This window comes from Chaetodon trifascialis, chromosome 10 (genome assembly GCF_039877785.1).
Source record: "Chaetodon trifascialis isolate fChaTrf1 chromosome 10, fChaTrf1.hap1, whole genome shotgun sequence".
In the NCBI taxonomy this organism is placed as follows: domain Eukaryota; kingdom Metazoa; phylum Chordata; class Actinopteri; order Chaetodontiformes; family Chaetodontidae; genus Chaetodon; species Chaetodon trifascialis.
The window spans coordinates 28458883-28482952 of NC_092065.1; the positions used below are offsets into that span (position 1 = coordinate 28458883).

Sequence of the window (24070 nt, forward strand, 5' to 3'; positions counted from 1 at the left end):
TGATTGAGGCATGCAAAGGTCGCGTCCAAAGAAAACAGTCCAAACAAGCAAAAAGAAAAAGAAAAAACAATAAGGAGCAAAATACAGAGGTCCACTAACAGGCAAGGCTCAGGAAAAACAAAACCAAGGCCCAAAAATACTATAAAAAATTGACAAGGACTGGAATGCTTGACTGCCACAAGGTACAGTGATGAACTAGCACAGACTGAGGGAAAACAGGCTTAAATACATGAGGGAGGTAAGGCGAATGAGGGACAGGTCAAACCAATCAACAAAGGCGGGAAAACACAGGAAGTAAAGCAAAAGATGGCACATGAGCAAAACTTCCAATATAAAACAGGAAATAGCAAAACAAATACTCTAAACCACAACAATTAAGATGCTAACATTTAAAGTGTTGATTGATTGTGAGGATGTTGTTGTTGTTGTTGTTGTTGTTGTTGTTGTTGATGATGATGTTGATGTTGATCTTGTAATTGTACTTCACTTTCCTTCCTCTGAAACTCATGTATCGCTTGAAAAGTGTTATTACATCTTAAAAGATTATATTTTCAGTCAAAGAAGCTCACCATCAGTGAAAGAGGCACAAAATATGAACTTTATTCTGAATCTGAACTTCACTCGGCTCTGTTGGTGTTTGAGTGGCAGAAAAACAGACAAATAACAGACACTGCTGTTAAAGATACCAAAGGGCAGACGAGGCACTCTGTGATTGGAGGACTTTATTAAAAATCTTTGTGGGTTTAAAGTTTTGGTCGTACAGAAATAATTAAAAAAAAAAACGTCGTAGTAAAGCGAAAAAAGTTGCAGTCACATGGTTCAAACATTCACTGTTTCATAACTTTAAACGTTTAAACTGGAATCAAACGATCAACAGTTTGATTTTATTACATTCACAAACACATTCAGGTGATTTTAAAACTCAAAACTCCAATTTAAAACTTTTACAGCAGTTTAACATTTAACGAAGCTTCTCATTAAAATAAAAAATGATTTTCTCATTGAACCAAACGTTTCAGCTGCTTCCAACTTTTCTTCCAAACTAAAATTTTAAAGAACTTAATGACTTTTGCAACTCTTAAAGGTCAAACTGTTTCTGAACATTTTATCGTCAATAATCCTCAAATATCCCAAGTTAAAAGATTTCATTTCAACTCTGAAAAGCAAACATTCAGTATTGTGTCACAGTCATTAAAAAAATGGTTTTATGCAAAATGAATATTTTGGAATTAAATTCTTTCTTTTTTGGTCTAAAAACTGAGTTAATGAAGTTTATAGAAGGTCAGAGGGCAGCGTTCTCACCTCTGATTGGCTGCTGAGGAAAGGTCAATGGGTCAGATTTAACATCACAGATTGAGCTTTAAAATATGGTTCATGTTCCTTTAATTCTGGCTCTGTGGATATGACCTTTGACCCTAGAACAGACAGGTGCTCTAGATGGTGACCTTTGACCTCAGAACAGACAGGTGCTGTAGACGGTGACCTTTGACCTTAGAACACACAGGTGCTGTAGACGGTGACCTTGTGGCTGATCTCCTGCAGCAGCTCCTTCACGGCGGCCTCCAGCTCCACCAGCTGCTCCGCCTTTACTTCCAGCGTTCGCTGGTTGTCTTCGTAAGACTTCTCCAGATCTGAAAGGCAACACATTTTCTTACTGCGTGACCTTTGATCATGATCACATTACATTCACACTGGAACTATCGTTCATTGAATGACTCTGTTTGTGACGCGGCGCCGTAATGGCGCTCATGTGACATCACATCATAACACTGAGGGTGGAGGCAGGAAGTGTGGCGTCACCTTTGAGCAGCTGCAGTTTGCTGCTGGCATTCAGAAGCAGGTCTTTGGCCTCCTGCTGCAATGACTCCGCCCTCTTCTTCGCGTCGGTCACGCCCCCTGCTTTCTGGCCAATCAGCTGCTCTACTGTGGCGTATTTATCTTTCAGCTCTGAGTCCAGGTCCTGAACACACGCGACACCATGAACACACACTGATTTCATGATATTTGCAAGAGTCACTCCAGGAGAAAAAGACTCTGCAGGTGCGAGTGTCCTTCACTGATCAACGGTCTGACAGCTGAACTCACCTTCTTGACCTCCTCTGCGATCTTCCCGATGCTCGCTGCGTCCTGATTGGTCTGTTCTGTGCTCAGAGTCACGTTTGCAGCTTTGTCTCTCAGCACTGTCACGTCCTGCTCGAGCCGCTGCAGCCTCTGGGTGGCGTTATTCAGCTTCAGCTCCGCATTTGTCGTCTCTGACTCGACCTGAATGCAACACAGGCAGGTGAGATGTTAGCGTCGTGTTTGTGATGTCAGTGAAGTGAACGTTTGAATCCGCGGGTCAGTACTGACGGAGGACAGCAGGTTGTTGGTGCTCCGGATGTCAGCGGCTGCCTGCTGGATGGCGCTGCTGGCGGCGGTCTGAGCTCTCTGAGCTTCTTTAAGAGCTTGCTTCACCTTCTGCGCCGAGTCCTTCACATCCACCGCCTCCTCACTGAGAAACGCAGGAAGTCACATTTCATCAGGTTATTACAGGCTGCTCGAAAAAAGACCTCAAGAACTTTGAAAGACCAAATATGAAGAAAATTGAGAACATCACAAGGGTCAGCGAAAGATTAGAACATGTTGAGAAGAACCTTCTTGAAGTCCTATTTGGCTTTGAGTTCCGGCAGAAAAGAAGTTGTTCTGGAACAATAATAACGGACTGCGCTCAGGTAGGACTCACCTGGCTCTGCGGGCCTGGTCCAGCAGGTTCTCTGCTCTCTGGATGTCTTCGGCACTCTGCTGCAGGATGGTCTCCACGTGCCCCAGCTCTCCCACCTTCTGGCGGATCTCATCGGTCAGGTTCTGAAGCTGAGCCGGCGTGGTGGGCATCTGCATGGCCAGAACCTCGTTAGCCACCAGCTCAATGCTCTCCAGGTCCGCAGCGTCCTCTGAAACAACGGAGACAGGCGGTTTGTTTCTCACCTGTCTGATCATGTGACCGTTTCTAACCCGTCATGCTTCTTCAGGCATTTGAAAGAACTTCCCTTCTTGGTGGAGGTGGTGGAACAGCACATTGACTACATGAAGATGATGGTGGCCAAACATGTTTGAATGTTTTTAGGTCTGTTTTCCTGCAGTTGAACACTTGATTTTAACTGAATGTCTTGAGCCTTGAAAAAGCTTAAATAACTATCTGACAGGACATGAAGAACACCATGAAGTTTGCCGGTGTTAAACAGGAAGTGAGGACGTACGTGTGAGGAAGTCTCTGATCTGCCTGATGAGACTTCTCAGCTCCTCGTTGCTCTGGTCGACTCTCTGCTTGGTTCTGTTGGTCTTCATCAGGACGTCCTGAGCGCTCTGCTTCGCCTCGTCTGCTTTCAGTTTGGCCTCTGACACCTGTAGACAAAACACAGGTCAGAACATCCACCTGAATCTGAACCAGCTCAAGCAGGACCCGTCAGAACCAAATCCAGCCCAGACCAGGACCCGTCGGACTCACCATCTTGGAGAGTTTCTCCACTTCCTCCATGGCGCTTGTGATTTCCTGTTCAGAGTCTTTGGCCTTTTTCCAGGTGTTGCTGGCTGTCGTCACCACACCGTCACATCCTGTACCTCCACACCTGATCTGTCCCTCGGAGTCCACACATCCGAGACCTCCACAGGGAGAGGACGAGCACGAGTCCTGACCTGATGGTGAACTGCCACAGGTCTGAAAGAACCAGGAGAGACCAGAATATAAAGACGGACCCTGTAATTTGAAGGACTTCCGACTGAAACTAACCCTAACCCTAACCCACCTTGTGGCTGATCTCTGATAGGTCCAGAGTCTGCAGTTCTCCTGCCAGGTCGTCCAGTCTCTGAGCATGCTCAGTTTGTCTCCTCAGGAACTCCTCTCTGGTTTGGTTCATCTTGTCCTCTGTGAGTTGCCGTAGAGCACCAGAGGCTTCCACAAGGCTGCCCGGGTCGGTGGTGGAGGCGTTCGCTCGAGCTTCGGCTGTCTCAGACTGCCGGAAGTACTTAGTGATGCTGTCTGTCGCCCCTGGCAGGAGACGGGAGGACAAATCAGTTGGGACATCTACAGTGAACTTTATTCAGTTTCTAGTGGAGAGTCCAGCACCCAAACAAATCATTCGTGATCAATATCATTTCACTCTGTCTGGTGAAAAACCCAAACTTTGATGAACCTGATCCTGGGACAGTTTTCAAACGGCCCACTCAGAGGCAGCTGATCCTGTCCTCTGTCCTCTGTCCAACTGAACAAACTCTGAGACTCAAAGTTCACTGACATCATGAACAAGTGCTGACAGAACAATGTATACTCAAGACCCACTTACTTATCATCATGTCTTCATCAGCTTTCTCAGTTCTTATGAAACTGTAAATGTTCACAGTGTTTCTGAGAACTTTAAGGAGGAACTTCAAAGACTCAAACACATCTCACCTCTGACCACAGACCATCACTGACAGGTGAGGTAAGGTGAGCTGTGTTGCACCTGTAACCCAGCAGTGATGTCACTGTCCCGGAGCCCACCACAATATTGCTGAGGCCAGGTGACACATTACACCACTGGAGGGCAGCAGAGGCACGATTTTCAGGTAGTGTTCAAGCTGCAGTCAGCAGGACCTGCAAACCCACAATTTGGTCCCACAAGAGGCAGCAGCACTCTGCCCCCTCACAGACGTTTGACCTTTAACCTTTCTCACCTCTGATGTCAGAGTTCTTAATGAACTCGACCTGATCAAGCAGCTCCTGAACCGTCCGCTCCAGTTTCTGAGTGTCCGCCATCACAGAGTCCAGTTTAGTTTCTGCCGCGGAGTCCAAGCCTTCCACCTGGACTAGACTCTGTTCAGTGTGGTTCAACATCTGGCTCAGGGCCCCCATCAGGTCACTGAGGGAAACATGCACACACAGGTCAGAGGTCACAGTTTACATTAATCTGCAGATTAAAGTTAGTCTCACCTGGCCTGTTGCTGCAGGTTTAGACTCAGACTAAAGTTAGTCTCACCTGGCCTGTTGCTGCAGGTTTAGACTCAGATTAAAGTTAGTCTCACCTGGCCTGTTGCTGCAGGTTTAGACTCAGACTAAAGTTAGTCTCACCTGGCCTGTTGCTGCAGGTTTAGACTCAGACTAAAGTTAGTCTCACCTGGCCTGTTGCTGCAGGTTTAGACTCAGACTAAAGTTAGTCTCACCTGGCCTGTTGCAGTAGCTCCTGGATCTCGCTCAGCGGTTGTGAGGCCGGGTTCTCGTTCAGGATGACGCGGATATCGGAGATGCTCTTCTCCATGCTGTCGATGGACTTCCTGTACGGCCCGCTGACTCCGCTGGCTTTAATGGTGTTGACCTTGTTGACGAGGCGATGCGTCTGATTGGTCAGCTGACCGATGACTTGGTCCCACTCGGCGAAGCACTGGTGGCAGCGCTGGCAGTCGGGGAAGGTGCCGGAGAAGCCGCGAGCGCAGACGTCACAACGTGGACCGGAGACGCCCTCCACGCAGACGCAGTGGCCGCTCACCTTGTTGCACTGCTGCTCGGAGATGCCGCGAGGGTCGCAGTCACATGCTGAGACAGAAACACACTGATGGTTAGAGGTCCGCACCTGTGGCCACGCCCAGCAGTGATGTCACAGTGCTCTGCGGCACACCTGGACATCACAGCAGCACAGTTCATCACATCACATTTTTTGACCTGCACAATAAGACAGAGGCCGGCCGAAGAAGAAGATGTCAGTCTGGTTTCAGTCCAACTCAGGTGTGTTCATAGTTTTAGGAAAACAAACAGGAAACAGAGAAGGACAACAGCGCCGTCTCCTGGACAGCTGACTGCTCTCACTGAGGGACGACAGTATGTTCTCATTAGTCTTTTTATGGACGTTTTATGACACAGTGACTGTGGAGAGACGACGGTGAGATGCTGAGGTTCACTGTCAGCATCTTTCTTTATTCTGAAAGGAAAGTACAGGCACTAAACAAAGAGACAGAAAGACAGAGACAGACAGAAAGGCGTCCTTTGTTTTCAGATTGTGTCTCATTTCCCTCTTTTCATCTGATCAGATGAACAAAAGAGTCACACAAATACAATGTGACCCAGATCTGCTGTTGGGTTTAATTAAAGGCTTCATCCTCCACACGCACGCACGCACGCACGCACGCACGCACGCACGCACGCACGCACGCACGCACGCACGCACACACGGTTGATCTTTCACAATCTATTTAGATAAAAATGTTTAAACTTTAATTTAGTGTAAAAACATTTCACAGGAAGCGTCAGAGACAAACTGTCTGGCTCACTGTTCAACAAAACATGTGCTGAGAGGAGTGTGTGTGTGTGTGTGTGTGTGTGTGTGTGTGTGTGTGTGTGTGTGTGTGTGTGCGCGTGTGTGTGCGCCTTGAACATCTGGTTTAAATCAAACATGGCTGAAGCTGCTTCCAGCTGCAGAAACAACAGCTTTGATTGAGTGAGAAAGAGAGGGAAGCAGCAGAGGATCGTGCAGAGCTCGTCCTGACGGCGGCGCTGAAGGAGATGCCGACAAACAGGAAGCGTCACAATGTGGAGATCCTCTGAGGAGCAGGAAGGAGACCAGGATGGTTCATGATGAGCTGAAGGTGTTCAGAGCACCGCGGGGGGGCCCGAAGAGTCAGGGGGGCCAAAAGGATCAAGGGGGGCCAAAGAGCCCTTTTTTGTTTTCTTTCTTACTTTACCTCCTTCCTCATTTCTTTTCTGTCCCTTCCTTCCTTCTCTCCATGTTTCCTTTCATGTTCAACCTCGTATGGACCCCCAGCCCCCCTTTGTTGATTCCGGGTGCACTTGGGAGGTTCAGACAGATCTCCGGTCTCGTCTCCATGGTGTCAGGACTGCCAGGGAACATCTGGACTTAATATCAGTCACAGCAGATCACAGCAGAGGACGAGGAATGCTCCCACGTTCCAGCGGCTGAATGAGTTTCATTCACAGCTTCAGATCTGGTCTGAGATCTGGACCCTGGCTGAGTCCTTCACATTCAGGGGAAACTGAGAATTCAGGTTCAGTCCTGCTCACACGAAGCGTCCTCATCAAAGAAGAGTGAAACCAACCAACCAACCAACCAACCATAAATCTGCCGCTGCTGTTGCTTTTTAAAAGCACGTCTGTTTGACTGACGACGTTTCAGCAGGAGGTCTGAAGTGAACGTACCGTGACATTTGACCTCGGGGTCTCCCCAGAATAGCTCTTTGCACTCGCTGCATGTTCTCCCTCCGAAGCCGGGATGACAGGAACACTGACCGCTGATCTGTGGACGAGAAAGAAGCAGAGACTCATCGACATGAACCAGGGGCAGATGGACTCACTGGGGTGCTGCTGCCATTTTGAGCTCATCACCTCGTTGCAGGACGCCCCGTCGGAGTGTTTGGGGTCGCAGCCGCAGGCCTGGCAGCCGCGGCCGCTCGCCATGTTCCACGTGTCGGGCGCGCAGCGATCGCAGTGTTGACCAATGACATTGGGGAGGCAGTGACACTGACCGCTGCTGCGGTCGCACTGACAGCCACCGGATGACGGACAGCTGGACGGGTCGCTGCCCAGCTGGTTACAGACGCACTCTGAGGACATGAAAGACATGCGGATTCATCAAGGGTTAAAATGAGATTCTGTCAAGACTTCAGACGTAAAAGATCTTGTTTCAATTTTAATGATTTTGTAAATATTCTGTCCACAATTCAATGAAGTTTGGTTGAACTTTGTAAAAATTACACAAATTGTCAAATTATCTGTCTACTAGTCGGCACTCCAGTGATGTCACCGGATCTAAATCCAGCGTACTCACTCCTGCAGTCCTGCTGCGTGGCGTTGCCGTAGTAACCCAGCCTGCAGCTCTGGCAGGCGGCGCCCTCGGTGTGGTAAAGACAGCGCACACACTCGCCGGTCCGGGCGTCGCACGACTCCGGGTCCAGCATGTCGATGTTGTTGTTGCACTGACAGGGCCGACACTGCCCGCCCACTTCCCCTGGGTTTCCATAGTAACCAGGTGAGCACTCGTCACAGCGGCCACCTGCAGAAAGAAGGGGGCGGAGTTACGGACAAAAGGTAACAAACCGTTTTCATCAGACGTCAGTGAACTCTTGACAGTCTTCCTCTCGCCGAAGCTATTTTAGACCTGGAGCTTTGTTGAAGTGTGGTTTCAATATTTAAAGCTGACAGACAATCAGAAGCCAGTGATGTCACACTGCAGGTTTATACAGGTAAGTTTAGTAATAAACTTGGCAGATCGTCAAACGTCTCGGCAGGATGTTTTCCGACAGCTGGAGGTTTGAAGTGGAAACAAAAGGAGAGAGTGTGTGATTGGTGCGTCCGTCAGCTGATTCCAGGCTCAACGTGTCATTTCCTGCGTTAATAACAGAGTCGCATCACATTCCTGCTCTCAGCGTCTGTTTACATCACACCGAATCACACAGCTCATTCTCTTCACATTAAAAGCTTGTTTGTCTCTGCGGTGCAGTTTGTAATTATTCCCTCTGAGCTTCTTTTATTCTCACATCTGCTTGATTTTTATGACACTTCTTATGAACTTCTTCTTCAGGACATAAACTCGTGGACAAAGTGGAGACTTTGTCTGTATGTGGCTGGATGTTAATAAAGTTTTTACCTTTATAGCCGCTGCTGCAGACACAGATGGCCTGCTGAGAGTCAGCGCCACGATAACAACTTCCTGCAAACTGCCGCAGGCTGCCGGGGCCGTCGGGACACATGCAGGGGCGACAGTGGTCACCTGACCCCAGCACTGGGTCGCCATAGTAACCTTCCAGACACCTGAACAGGGGTTAGGGTTAGAGAGGAAGTGATGAGCAGAAGTCGATTTAATGATTCAAATGATCAATGAAAAGACATTGAGGGAAAGTTTCTTTAATGTTATAGCATCATCACAGGCGTGACATACCGGCCCCAGACCTCTACAGCTAGTCTCCAGACCTCTACATCAAGTTCTCAGACCTCTACAGCTAGTCCCCAGACCTCTACAGCTGGTCCTCAGACCTCTACATCAAGTCCTCAGACCTCTACAGCTAGTCCTAAGACCTCTACAGCTGGTCCTCAGACCTCTACAGCTAGTCTCCAGACCTCTACAGCTAGTCTCCAGACCTCTACAGCTGGTCCTCAGACCTCTACAGCTAGTCTCCAGACCTCTACAGCTGGTCCTCAGACCTCTACATCAAGTCCTCAGACCTCTACAGCTAGTCTCCAGACCTCTACAGCTAGTCTCCAGACCTCTACAGCTGGTCCTCAGACCTCTGCAGCTGGTCCTCAGACCTCTACAGCTAGTCCTCAGACCTCTACAGCTGGTCCTCAGACCTCTGAAGCTAGTCCTCAGACCTCTACAGCTAGTCTCCAGACCTCTACATCAAGTCCTCAGACCTCTACAGCTAGTCTCCAGACCTCTACAGCTAGTCTCCAGACCTCTACAGCTAGTCTCCAGACCTCTACATCAAGTCCTCAGACCTCTACAGCTAGTCTCCAGACCTCTACAGCTAGTCTCCAGACCTCTACAGCTAGTCCTCAGACCTCTGCAGCTGGTCCTCAGACCTCTACAGCTGGTCCTCAGACCTCTACAGCTAGTCCTCAGACCTCTGCAGCTAGTCCTCAGACCTCTACAGCTGGTTGCCAGTTCAGAGGAATTTACCTTTGAGTCTATTTGGACAAAAGCATCAGCCAGGTTAATACTACGTCTTAGCTTCAGTTAATGTTTGCTTAACAACAGTATCACCTGTCACAGTTCGTGTTAAATCACAGGTGTAACTCACCTGTCACAGGTGTGTCCGCTGGTGTGGTCCCTGCAGTTAATACAGCGTCCGGTGTCGGGGTCGCACTCGTCAGCATGTCCGTTGCAGGAGCAGGGTCTGCAGGTGGGGAAGCCCCAGTGACCCGGCAGACAGCGGTCGCACTGCCTCCCGTACGCTCCCGGAAAGCAGTCACACTGACCGGTCAGCTGATCGCAGAACAAGTTCTGTGAGCCCTGAGGGTCGCACATACACTCTGCAGACACAAGAACACAGTTGTTCATGACGGCAGGGACCTGAACCGTCACTTGGTTCTCTTCCAAATAAGATTTATTAAGATGTATTGAGTATAGATTGATCGGGGTTCTGACCTTTGCAGCCGTTGGGTCCGAACTGGAACGTGGTCGGAGCACATCTGTCACAGTTCCTGCCGACTACGTTGGGGCGACACTGACACTGACCGCCGGTGGGGTCACACACGGTGCTGAGGGAGCCCTGAGGGTCACACTTGCATTCTGGGAAATGGAGTCCAACACAGGAGGCATTTTAGACAACCACCAACCTTCAACAGGACACAGAAACAATACATTCTCCACAGATCGTGTCTGGGAGGGTGTTGATGACAGATATATGAGCCGGAAGGTCTGAGGACGTTTAAGGAATGAGAAGAAGCAGAAACCAGTCGAGTCTTGTTCCGGAGGAAGAGGATCAGCGAGACAGAAACATCGATGAGAGGCGTCAATAACAACAGGACAGAGAGGGGGAGAGCATCACTCAGTCTCAGTACACTTTACACGAAGAAGAAAGATCGCCATGTTTGCAGAGCGGACGCCCCGTGAGAACCTCGTATCTCCAAGAAGTTTGACAAGCTCAGAAAAACAGGCTGTTTCAGCTTTGTGACGATGCATTTTCAGCTGATCCAAGAGGCTTTTAAAGAGTTTACTGAGCTGAAGAAGACATGAAGGAACTCTTCATCCTTCAGTTAAGCACAAACATTCAACATCAACACATCTGGAGATACGAGCTTTTCACTGGACAGGACGGAATCTGAAGAGTAACTGAAGCTGTCAGACCAATCAGAGCTCTGATCGAGTTATTCACTCTGTGATATTTTAATCAAACAAACAAACGTTTCCATCTCAATCCACTGATCTGATCCTCAGTGTGAAACAGAACCAGGTTTTATTAAACCTCCAGGGGAATTCCTCCTCTCTGTTCTCAATTCACAGAGGTCAAAGGTCAGAGTTGAGCAGCAGAACAGAGACATTCTTTACCGGCATCTTCACCTTCTTCTCCTGTAAGTTTTCTCTGTCAGCTGCTTTAATGTGAGTGATTAAAGTCAAAGGCTGCTGGATTCAGACTGAACGAGGTTTTCTGGACATTTCAACCCGAATAACTACTGTTTACATTAATATTGTCAATCTCCCGGTGCTTCCTTTTGGGGAGTGATCAGGTCAAAGCCTTGAGGGCCAACATTAGTCACAAACCTTGGACAGACTGTTAAGGTAGAGTCAGATTTAAGGTGGACGCTGTACCTTTAGCTCCCTGGTGCAACATGGCGGAGATGCTGAAGATGAAGTTTTTGCAGATGTCAGTCATCTGCGACTTGATGACACTCTGGCTGTTCTCCAGACAACGATAACGTTGGAATGTTTCCCATCCCCTTCCCCCGCCGGAGTCGCCTCCCTCTGAGGCCGTGAAGATCTCCAGATTCTTGCAGTGAGGCATCAACACGATCTGAGGCAGAAGAAAAGCGTCAGAGTGATTGAGAGCTCTCTGCCTGCAGGCGTCTTTAGAGAGAGCAGTTTCTCTCAATGTGTTGATGTCACGTGACGGTCTTCATCAAGGCTGGCATCAGGCTCTGTTCTGTATCTAATGTGGTTTTGGAGGGGGAGTTATTATTAACACCCGAGCCCGGGCGGCAACAATTACTCAATTAATCGATTGGCAGAATATTTGTCAGCAACTACTTTGATGAATCATTTCAGTCTTTTTTAAAGCAAAAACTCCTCATCAGATCTCTTTCAGCTCTTCCAATGGGAGTATATAACTGAATGTATTTAGGCTTTGGACAAAACAAGACACTTAAAGACGTCACAATATGATGAGCATTTTCAGTTTTCAGTGTTTGAAGATCAGATGTTAAACAGTTTCCTCACCGAGTCGATGAGTGTGTAAGGAGACTGGACGTCGCTGAGGGCCGAGTACAGCGGCAGACTGAGGCGGACCGTGTAGTTCAGACCAGATTCAAAACAAACGGATCTGGGAAGAACCACATACCTGAGGGGACAGACAGGAAACAAGAAAAACTCTTCATTCAGCAATTAAACAATTAAACAACTTCCCCTCCGGGATAAATAAAGGATTTCTGATTCTGATTCTGATTCTGATCTCTCATAATCCCCAAAGAAAAGTGAGTTTAACTGCACCAAAAAGATTAGCTGTGAGTTAGCTTACTCTGAGTTACGTTTCAGAAACTACAGGACTAGAAACCACTGCGCTGAACCGGTTCTACCACGACTACTACTGCCACAGCCTAAATCACTGCCACCCCGCAACCCCAAAGCAGCCAACCCAGAGAACACATCTGCATCTTAGATTCACCAAGTCAATAAAGGCCGGGTCTCGAATAATGGCCGGGGGCATGGCAGACACGAACAACTAAAATTTGTCACGTTTAAATGTATTTTTTGGAAACTGCGTTGGCTCCTGAACGTCACCGTGAGCCGGGGTGAAGTGAGATCATCTGGTTGTCGTCGTCGGGCACAGTGTTGACACAGCGACTGTCCGCTCTGATAGGTCCAGGTCTCATCACTGTCATCAGAACCTCCTCCCATTGGTCAGGCAGCTGCAGGACCAACAGACACACGAAAGGTTTGATAGTTTCAACTTTAAGCCTCTTCTGTGTGATTTTCTTTCATTTTTCTTTATTAAAAAAGAAAGTAAAAATAAGCTTCCTTTCATTTGATGACATATTTACACAAACTTTGAGCAAAATAAGTGGAAATTTACGGGGAAGTATTCTAACCCAGGGGTAAAATATGGGAGGGTTTACAGGTCTGACCTGAGGTTCGTAACGGATGAGGATGTCATACTCCATGGAGTGGGGGATGTTGTCAACAGAGAACTCCAGGAAGGCCCCCTCTGGGACGTTGACCAGACCGATGCCTGTCCAGGTGGGACTACGGTCCAGAGGGTGGGGCCTCGGGACAACTGTCACTCCCTAAAGAACCAAGACATGAAGACATGAAGACATGAAGACATGAAGACTGATCCTATGGCAAGCTCGCAGGTGACGCTGAAGAAAAACTAAGCAACTGATTTCACCATGAAAAGCAGAAAACTAATGAAACGTTCGTCATGAAAAAGTCTAAATAAGTCACAAAACTTCTTAAGCTCCGAGCTCTCGTGAATATAAACATTCTGTCTTTTTGGAATTTTAAATTAATAAAACATGTCTGAGTGTCGTCAGCAGCAGTCTGTACCAGCAGGTGTCGTATCTAATAGAGTTTCGTCAGATGTTAAAGAGAGAAAGTTACGTCTTCCAGGTGATAAAAGGTCAAGGGTCAAAGGTTACAGAGGTGACTCACAGGTCCAAACTTGGCATCCTCAGCCTCGTACGTGTAGTGATCCAGAGCGATGAAGTAGAATCCGGACTCGACCTGATCGCAGCGACGACCGAACATGTGATCTCTGCAGACGCACTGACCGCTCACCTGATCACACCTGCAGGAAGACAGGAAGTGGAAGTGTGAGAGAAAAAATGAAGCAGATCAAACTGCTGTTTGCTAGTTCTTTGTTGGCTGTTAGCTGTTTGCTAGTTCTTTGTTAGCTCTTTGTTGCTTGTTTGTTAGCTGTTAGCGGTTAAAGGCTCAGTATGCTTCACACATCCATCACATCCCTTTGAATTATGTGAATTCATGTTTATCTTCCTGTCATGTGATTCGCAGCTGCAGCTCCTTCCTCGTTTGTTCTGTGAAGCAAAGAACTACAAGCTGCTTTCATTTATTTTTCTTCACACAGATACTCACAGCTACTCTGTCCAATAATGTCTGAAAATGAGCTCCATTATCGCCACGTTCAGACGTTGATTTATTTGTCCGCCACGTATTGATTTCTATTTTATTACTATTTAAAATGGGTAAAATCTTATTTAACTGCAGAGCTGCATGCAGCACACTGACTCTCTGAGCCCCTTCTTGGCCCTCCTTCTCTCTGAATGAATGAATGGATGAATGAATGATTAAGCCCTCTCCTCCCTGCACTCTAAACATGACCATGTGTGGGAGGAAGGACTTTTCCTCACAGAGAAGACGATCGGCTGAATTCCTGAACAGAATCAGTAAACTGATTTGTGATCAGAATCCTCCACAAACAGAATCAACTCCGCTTCCAGACGACTCACACACACACAGAGGGCAGTTAGCTGTTAGCCGTTAGCACTGCTTTGAACTCACTGGTTGTTGATGGCTCCTCCTAGGTCACAGTCACATGGTCTGCAGCCATCCATGTCATTACTGAGACCCCAGTGTTCAGCCTGAGAACACACACACACACACACACACACACACACACACACACACACACACACACACACACACACACACACACACACAGCAGACGTCAGAGACGTGTCATTAAGTCATTTTCTGACCTCCCAGCTTGTTTCTGTTTGTAAAAACCTGTTTTAAAGCTGTGAGAGGAAGTCATTCAGGCTTTCATCTCCTAAACACACAATAAACACAGAAACACACACAATAAACACACAAAGACCTCCCACACATTCACAGCTGCAGCTTTTCCTTCACACACTCACAGTTACAGTCTGTCTGCACTAATCTGCACTAATCCCCCCCCCCCCCCCCCCCACACACACACACACATTTTTTCTGCTGTTTATGTTTGTCTCATTCCAGCCTGACTCATTAAGGATTCAGGACTGTGAGCTGATTGGTTGGTTGATAAACTCCTGGTCTGATGTCATTGGCTGTGTTGTGTCTTCTCACCACACACTGGTCACAGTCTCGCCCAGTCACCAGACGTTTGCAGAAGCAGCTCCCTGTTTCGCTGTCGCAGGGGTTTCCTCCAGGAAGTGTTCCCACGGGGCTGCAGGTACATGCTGAGCACAGTGACACACACAGTCACAGCGTGAGCGGATGTGTGTGCGCTGTATGTGCTGTGACATCGTCTTTGCTGTCGTGTAGGTGTAGATATGGTGTTGTGTGTGATTTCGTACCCTTGCATCCGTCGGGCTCGTCGCTCAGCCCGTAATGCGCCTCTTTGCAGCGCTCGCAGCGCTCGCCCTCCACGTTGACCTTACAGCGACACTGACCGGCGATCAGACCGGCCCGAACGTCCGTCATCCCGTCACACATTCCTCCATTCAGAGAGCCCAGGGGGTCACAGTTACACACTATGGAAACACACACGGGACAAAATTCACTGTGAGGATGAAGATCTCACTGCAGATAGGTTAAAACACATCACTCCTACAGGATGATGACAGGAAGTTCAGACTGATCCAGGAACAGTCTGAACAACAAGCTCTCTGTCTGTCCTGGAACTTAATGCATGTCTTTAGATGAGTTAAAACCACCTTTTACAGTGTAGAGGTGAGTTAAAACCAGCATGTTTTACAGTGTAGAGGTGAGTTAAAACCAGCATGTTTTACAGTGTAGAGGTGAGATAAAACCAGCATGTTTTACAGTGTAGAGGTGAGATAAAACCAGCATGTTTTACAGTGTAGAGGTGAGATAAAACCAGCATGTTTTACAGTGTAGAGGTGTTGTCCAGGTGCTTTCTTTATCACTAAAGACAAGAAAACGTCCATTTCTATTAAATATTGAGGACAGATGAAGAAAAAAAAATCTTTCCTTGTTTAGACTCAAACCAAACCTGATTTGCGGTCAGTGGATGGCAGCTCTAAGCACATTGGTTCCCACTGAATCCTTCGAGCTAGAGCACAGCGTTTCATTTTAAAGCACAGATCAGACTCGGGGTCTGGACTCACTCTGGCAGATGTTGGGGTCTCTGACGTCTCTCTCTGGATGCTGGTAGTAAAACGGTTTGCACTGCTCACAGTTGTGTCCCGCCGTGTTGTGTTGACAGTCGTCACAAACGCCTCCGCTGACGTTTCCCGACGCCACGAACACGGCCATGTCGAAGTGACACGAGTCCGAGTGCTGGTTACAGTTACACTCTGCAGACGCCACCGAGAGAGAAAAGAGATGCAGTCGAGTTAAATTCATTCAGTCACAGACTGCAGCAGCTGTTTCAGATCACAGTCAGGATGATTGATTATTGATCAATATAAATCTATAACCTCAAGTGACACATTTGACTTTGACCGGCAACCTTGTTAAACGTTAGACTGTTACACATGAAACGGCACCATCAGAACCTCATTCTGTCCCGTCGACTCGTCACCGTCTTTTCAGGTGCCGGGAGCACTGCTCAGTGAAAGGTGGAGCACTGATTGGTCAGAGAGACTCAGAGTCGTCTGCGCTCTGATGTAGGATTTCCCGACTCTCCTGTAATTTGCAGCAGTCGTGTCTTACCGCCCGAGGCCGTTTCTCAAACAAAGCTCATCTGCTCGGTGTAATAAAAACCACACACTGAGAAGAAAGAGCACGAAGCATTCAGTGTCCTCCTGTGTGTTCTTGTTGTGAATCTCAGTGTAGAACTTGTATGCGTAGTGAGTGTTGTTGAGCAGGAAAGTGATGAAAGTGATGGTGAACGTGAGCGCAGCAGAAGAAAAGGTTAATGTATGGAACAGATCCCAGTGTGTCAGCTAATAAAGCTGCGGCTTCAAGAAGAAAAGTCTCATCTGTTGTGTCCAAAGTGCCTAAAAGGGTTTCACCCCGAAGCCACGGTGACAACCCCGCCTACATTTAAGCAGATCTATGGTTTTGCTGCATGTCAGTACTGGTTAGCGACTGCTTTCAAGGGGACTATACTGAAAGAGTTTGGTGGAAACGCAGCTGAACCTCAGGTATCAGGTTAGCACTGCTATCAAAACTTTAAAACTAGTCCCAGTCCGTCAGAGTCCAGCAGAGACTGAGTTTGTACTGGTCATCTTCCAGAAGAGACCAGCAGACAGCAGTAGAGCTGAGTAGAGACCAGTACAAACCACTTGAAACCAACAGAGACCAGCACAAAGCAGCAGATAGTGACCAGAGGAAACCAGCAGAGACCAGCATGGACTCACTCTTGCAGGCGTTGGTGTTGCGTCCCTCGGCTGGTCTCCAGGGCAGGTCGTGGTGGAAGTCCTGACACTGCTCACAGTTCAGACCTTTAGTGTTGTGGTTACACATGCAGTGACCGTGAACCTGAAGACACACAACACACAGACGGTCATAAACACATGTGATCAGCACATAACTGATCAATCAGTGACTCAGCCTGCAGAACACAGCTCCAATCAGCTGATACATCCATCAAAAGATACTGATCATGCTGATATCAGGATCCAACTTTAAGAAAGGTTTCACTGTGTTTGAATGTTGTGATGAACTGGAAACTGACGTCAGCGGAAAGTTGATTAAAAACTGATGTTTTCTATCAGAATCAGTCCAAATAATCCAAAAGTTAATGTGAAACTGATGGAATATAAACTGCATCAAAGCGCTGACATTCCTCCTGTTTCCTGAGTCCATTACAATATGAATGAAAACACAGCAGATGTGAACTGAATGATGAACGAATGAATCATCGTCTGCAGCTCATTCACATTCTCAACAAGCAGACTGTTCCCTACAGGATGACTTCAGGACCCACCCTGCCCCCTTAAGATCCCCCCGTCCCTTCAGGACCCACCCTGCCCCCTTAAGATCCCCCCATCCCTTCAGGACCCACCCTGCCCCCTTAAGATCCCCCCGTCCCTTCAGGACCCACCCTGCCCCCTTAAGATCCCCCCGTCCCTTCAGGACCCACCCTGCCTCCTTAAGATCCCCCCGTCCCTTCAGGACCCACCCTGCCTCCTTAAGATCCCCCCGTCCCTTCAGGACCCACCCTGCCCCCTTAAGATCCCCCCGTCCCTTCAGGACCCACCCTGCCTCCTTAAAATCCCCCCGTCCCTTCAGGACTCACCATGCCCTCCCTGGTCTGCCCCGCTCCCTGGATGGGGGCACACTCGGAGGCGTGTCCGTAGCAGAAGCAGTTTCCTCGGACCACCATGTCGTAGACGGCGTAGTAATACTTCTCTTTGATCTCCATACGAGAGTCCAGCAGGTTGTCCCCGAGCGTGTGCAGTTTGGTGAACTTCACCCGCAGGTTGGTGATCTTCAACATGTCTGAACAAAAGGTCGACAACAGGTGATCAGTGACAGATCAATGACTGATCAATAACTCTGACAGTTATCGGCCAATGTGCGGAAACGTACTCTGGATTCTGGGGCTGTAGGGATCGTCGATCTTGAACGCTGGGTCCAGAACTCTGAAAATCACCTGGAAAACAAGGAGATATTTCACCCAATTATTCGACTTTTATCAACCACAATGACATCACAGCGACACCTCACCAGGTGTGTTCTGCCATCGTTTATCCAAGACGTTACCAGACCAGCTGAAGTGCTTTGAGCGGTCGATCAGACCAGAAGAGCTCTATCTAAAAGACGTCTACAGTTCTGCAGTACCTCTCCCTCAGTCGATGGCTCGATGTCGGAGTAACGCGAGTCACAGATGACATCATCAACCTTCTGCATTGGACCTTGGGAAACAGACGGGAAAGAAGTCTCGCAGTCGTAGGCGAAGTACCGATAAACCTGCCACGTCTTCCCGAAATCAGCCGACCGCTCGATCACCATGGCAGCAGGTCGAAACGTCTGAGGGGAGAGAACGATGTTAGGAAACCTGAAACATCATCGGACGATTCTGCTGATCCCAGCGTCCATCAGGACAGACACAGAACGCCTGAACAGTCGAATGAAGATCATTAACACTCGCTGTGACACTTTAAACAGCACCGATCAGCTCTGCAGGTTAAACAATGAAACCGCTTTAATCTGAAAGTCTGAACTTCCTGTTAGAGCTGAACCAGCAGATCCTGATCCACATCCTGCAGAACCTTTTACGCACTGAAAACATCATTCTACAAATCTACAAAAGACTCATGTTTAATGTCTTTCTTCTTATCAGTAACGTGAAAATATGAAATTTCCACACAGAGAAAGTGAAAGTGTCCCACAGAGCGTCTGTATCTGAACGACCTCACAGTCATCACAGTCTGCTTCACTGTCGCTTGAATGTGTTCGTGTGATTCTGACGCTGATGATAAACTACAGACTTTAAACAACATCGGTCAGTGAGGAATCTGTTTATTACTCTAATGCAAGGCCTCTGAGCGTGTGTGTGTGTGTGTGTGTGTGTGTGTGTGTGTGTGTGTGTGTGTGTGTGTGTGTGTGTGTGTGTGTGTGTGTCTCGGACCTCCCAGGCAGCATCATGACAGCAGCTTCCTCTGAGAAGTCGGCGGTTGTGTCTGAATCATTGGTTCAATTTCAAACACTGGCTAATCATCAGCACTGACAGCTGTGATTTTCACATCTACATGTGGAGCATTGCATTGTGGGATTGAGCATATCATCCACACTATATATTACATATATTTACACACTCACTCAGATAAAACAGCAAATGTAAACAGGACGTGACTTCAGACGGACTGAACTGAGCGTGTTCTCACTGGAGTCTGACCAATCAGAAAACAGTGTTTCTTTGTTTACCTGGCCTCTGAACACCTGGTCTTTCACCCTCCTGATGACCCTCTCACCATCTGCTCACCGAGGTCACGCCTGTAGTCATGTGATCTGTGTAGAACTCACCTTGAAGGTCATGATGAGGTGAGTGAAGTGAAACTCGGCCTCCAGGTTCAGCTGGACGGTGACGTTCTCCAGTCCTGCAGACAGCAGAACACCAGTTCAGACCAATATATGTCCAATCTACTGGACATCGATATACTGGAACAGTATATTACACAGCAGAACATCAGTACAAACCAGCAAATACTACCTAAACTGGCAATCTACAACCTATCTGTAACTTCCCAAAAATGGATAAACCTACCTCAGCAGGTGTCAGTGAGTGCAGGTAAACAAAAACAAAAACCCATAGCATGGGGGGACCACAAGGCTCAATACTCGGACCACTGTGTGTTCGCACTAATGAGCTCATGATGTGTGAAAATACAATAAATATTAACAATGGAAATGGAAAATGTCGCTGAATGGTTAAACAACTCCTAAACGTTGAAAAGACTGTAACTAAGACAGAAACTTAGAGACTGAAATCTGTGAAAATGTAAACACTTTGGCGTCACTGTTTGACGTCGAAAAACTGTAAAAAGCTGAGTGAAATGTAACTTTTTAGTCTCTCTGACAGTTCAGGCATCGAACACCTTTTCAGGTGCACTGATTCTGACTCATCCTTCATAATGCACTTGTGTGTTTGAGTCATCTTTAAAATCAGTCCTAATGCTGCCCCTCCCTCCATGAAGAATTTGGTTTTGCTCAGCTTGAAGCCACCAGATGGAGTATTTAAGGTTTCAAACAAAGCAACATAATTACACTTAATTAATACTTGAGTACTAATACTTCAGTTCAACAGTCTGCTTCCAGCTGTGAGTCCTGGACCTGTAACAACACGACTGACTGATGTCAGAGGAGCAGTTCACCTCTGCTGACCTCTGACCTCTGACCGTGTACTCGTTCTCACCGTTCTCAGACTGCCACCACGTCTTCAGTCTGTTAGGAGCGAACGTGGTGACGACGTTCTCGATGCGATGGCCGCTCGCCTGATCCGTGAGGTCGTCGTACGGGTCCGCCGAGTCGCACACGAAACACTTCTTCTCCTCCTGGTCGAAGGAGACAGAGGGAGGGCAGCGAAGGGTTAACGCTGAGCCGGATTCCTCAGATTCTTCTCTGCTCGCTCAGTGGAGATAAGACCACCGCAGACTCTTTCACACAAATTAAATCTTTTTGTAACCAGTCGAGCCTTTGATCCGCTTCCTGCTTTCAGCGGAGACTCAGACGACATGCTGAACTAAAGAAGGTTCAACGTCTTAAAGCTCGACTGTTTCTGCGTTTGTCATAAATACTGGCTTTACTGACTGAGAGCCACTCGTCTGCTGATGCTGATGCGTTCAGATGTAATAACTGTGACATTCACAGCTGCATCAGGAGCAGCAGGAAGCTTTTCATTAGACTTTCACATCCTGTGCATTCAGGTCGTCAGGACGTCTGCAGAGGCTTTGCCCACTCACACCAATCAACACAGCACTTCAGATTTTGGTTAATACCTGACTCTGGAGCGTGCACACCTGAACTAGTGAAGTCTGTCCACTGGGATTTGACGTACGTGTTTTGGCGCCCCCTGTGGGCGGGGCTCAAAATGCTTTGGTTGGCACATCACGGCCGAAAGATTGTAAACAGATTTATGACTATTTCACAAATGGTTACAGCTATTATCCTGCTAAGCCCCGCCCCCTGCGCAGTCTATTGGTTCAGGCCATGTCTGTCAACCAATCTGGTTCCTTTAAAACAGAATTGTGTATCTTGGTCCCACGACGCCGCGGACCCACTGCCAAAATTTGCTGAACATTTGCATAAAATCCATCATGGTGGACTTTCCTGGTCCAGAGGTCTGTTTTCGGACGGCGCGCTGAGCTGGCCTCACAGCTCCACCATCGGCTGACTGACCCGAACACTCGTCACTGAGCTCGGGCTGCTCTGCGTCCTCATTCAGTCTGACCTTTGAAGCCGTCTGTGCTTTCTCCACAGAAGCATCTGGACAAACATCTGTCTGCTGTTGGAGCTCCATGTTTCCTTATAGGGAGGCGATTTTACACAGGAAACAGTGCAGACTGCCACACACACACACACACACGCTCACGCACACACACACACACACACACACACACACACACACTTTAACCAAACACTTTTCGTCTCTGACCCTTCCTGATGAAGACAGGCTGAAACGTCTTCAGCGCGTTCTGGCTGAATAAACCTGATCAGATGAGTCACAGAGCAGATTCAGCTTCGCTCTTTAATCCAGAACAAACTGAAGCCAAAACGAGTGTTCGGCGACACGCGGCGGAAAAACTGTGACACACGTCCGTCGTAGCTCAGGACGGCATGTTACTGGTCAGCAGGTGTTCGTTTACCTGCAGGTGGCTGACGATGCAGAACGGCTCGGGTCGGCTCAGTCCGCAGGTGGAGGTGGATGAGAGCTGGTGGGCTCGGCCAATCAGAAGGTCTCCTGTTGCTGGGTAACAGCTGCCCTCTGTGCACACGTCACTTAGTTCTGGGAGGCTGAAATCATCCAGGGCCCCGCCCTCCTGAGCGCAGGTAAACACCTGCAGAGCTGAAAGCAGAGGCTCTTATTGTGAAAGTCTGAGCTTCCAAATAGTCAAAAAGTCTTCTCCTGGAAAAAGTCATGAGGTCAAAGAAAGACACGAAGGACAATTTAGACTTTAGGAAAAGACGACGAGAACAATGAGAAACGAGGCCGCGGCGTCACGAGACGGACGAGAATCTGGACGGACGAGTGGACGAGACCGAAAAACTTGTGAAGACTGACGTTCTCCACGGTTCTGTTTGGAACGTGGACTCATGTGGCGAAGGCGTTTGGACGTGTGATGTCACGTGTTGCTGCTGTGAGGAATTATGGGTCAGCACTGTCTCCTGTCCTCTCTTAAAGGACGGTCCATTGGACGTTTCCCACTTTTCTCTGTTTTACATTCGATTCTGTCAAACAGTTTAGCAGAAATCAGAACATCTGATCTGCGGTCAGATTTAACAAACATGAAGCTGCAGAGTTTAATGAGACGGACAGATTTCAGTTCTCATAACATTAAAGTGTTAAAGAGCAAATCAAAAATCACCTGAAATATCAGTGAACAGAAAATCTGCACAGCTGGAGACGTTTTCTTCATTTGGACAAAAGACATGTTTTTTTAATTTCTCAGATCAGTGAGTGATCGACAGATGGAGGGATGAAGAAGAGGTTCTGGTTCCTGTGATGAAACGGTTCTTTGTTTTCTTTAATCAGCAGCTCCAGTCTGTCCTCAACTGATTTAATCACAGTCTGAAGCCGCACATCAAACAGGCTGATCTCAGATCAGATTTCATCCCTGAACTCCTCAAAGGATTAAACACTTTCATCTGAAATCGTTCAGATCTGATCATCAGTTTTTTTGTTCATTTTAAAGTGAAATCAGCAGAATTTTCTCCGTTCTTTGATTCAGATTGTTTTCATGAATCAGCTGATTTCACTCTCTGTTCAGATTTTAACAGTGAAACTGAAAATCCTGTTTGATCTGAATGTGTTTTATCAGGTGAGAGTTCAGATCAATAAATGACTCAAACGGTTAATCGATCACAGAAACAGATTCTGATTGATTTTCTGTTCCTGAAAATCTCAAATGCGAAATCTCTGACTGGAATCTGATTTTTTTTTTTTTTTTTTTTTTCCAGTTAAAACTGAAGTGAAGGTGAATCAAACTTTTTCCTCTGAAATGAAAAGTTTGACTTGAAAACTTTATTTCGATGCATCTGATGAAGAAACAGAAAAATCTGTTAAACTTTATGAAACTTTCTTTTGTAGTTTTTAAAAAGTATTTTGGGCTCAAACTCACCGAGCAGCACCGCGAGCTGAAGCTCCAACATGATCCGGATCCTCTGATGAAGGACAACAAGAAAAGGTCCTGAAACCCTGGAACCAGAACTTCAGACCAAGCGAAACCTCCAGAGTCCAACAACTCCTCAGACCTCCAGAATCCGGACTCCCCTCAGGCCGTCTGAACCTTCCGAAATCCAGTCGGGGCTCTGAGACCCCCTGAGCTCCCGAGACCGCCTCTGTCCCCTCCTCCTCAGTCCACCGGCACCTACACCTCAGGGCGGCACTTCCGGCCGGGCTTTCAAAATAATACTGTCATCCGCCGTGAAGAAATCTTTATTTTTCACTCGTTTCCCCCTGAACGCCTTCAGTCTGATGCTTTTATTCTGAAAACAGTCTCACCTAACTTCCTATCTGACTCTGATTTGCTCCTTCAGTCGCCGCTATATGGCCAAAAGTCTGCGGACACCTCCTGCACAGGCTCAGTCTGTTTCCTGGTTTGAGTCTTTTAATTCCAGTGAAGATCATTTTAAGTTATTGATTAATGAACAAATGAACAAATCAATCAATGAATCAATACTTTCATTCTGTTGTTTTTAACATGAAGGGGTCCAGAACACACCAACAAAACACCACAGACGGGAAACAAAAAGAAGAACAAGTCATGTCAAACAGTATCAGGCTGTCCACACACTTCTGTCCCTGTTAAAATGGACCACTTTGTCTC

At 47.5% G+C, this 24070-nt stretch overlaps 1 protein-coding gene across 1 annotated transcript; it reads right to left on the bottom strand.

Annotated features, from left to right (window-relative positions):
- Positions 1-706: 706 nt before the first annotated feature.
- On the bottom strand, positions 707-23495 carry lamb1a (laminin, beta 1a). Its single transcript, XM_070972614.1, has 33 exons — positions 23363-23495; positions 21890-22089; positions 20440-20578; positions 19551-19624; positions 18366-18554; positions 18114-18177; positions 17821-18023; positions 16940-17060; positions 15743-15931; positions 14969-15145; positions 14739-14851; positions 14190-14269; positions 13323-13458; positions 12797-12955; positions 12453-12580; positions 11892-12012; positions 11268-11469; positions 10104-10247; positions 9757-9988; positions 8607-8770; positions 7788-8012; positions 7346-7563; positions 7160-7256; positions 5176-5545; positions 4690-4874; positions 3783-4024; positions 3485-3694; positions 3237-3381; positions 2723-2930; positions 2350-2491; positions 2086-2262; positions 1801-1960; positions 707-1631 (listed from the first exon to the last, which is right to left on the bottom strand). Exons 1-33 carry the CDS (start codon positions 23391-23393, stop codon positions 1492-1494), a joined length of 5385 nt encoding a protein of 1794 aa, XP_070828715.1. The 5' UTR covers positions 23394-23495; the 3' UTR covers positions 707-1491.
- Positions 23496-24070: the final 575 nt, after the last annotated feature.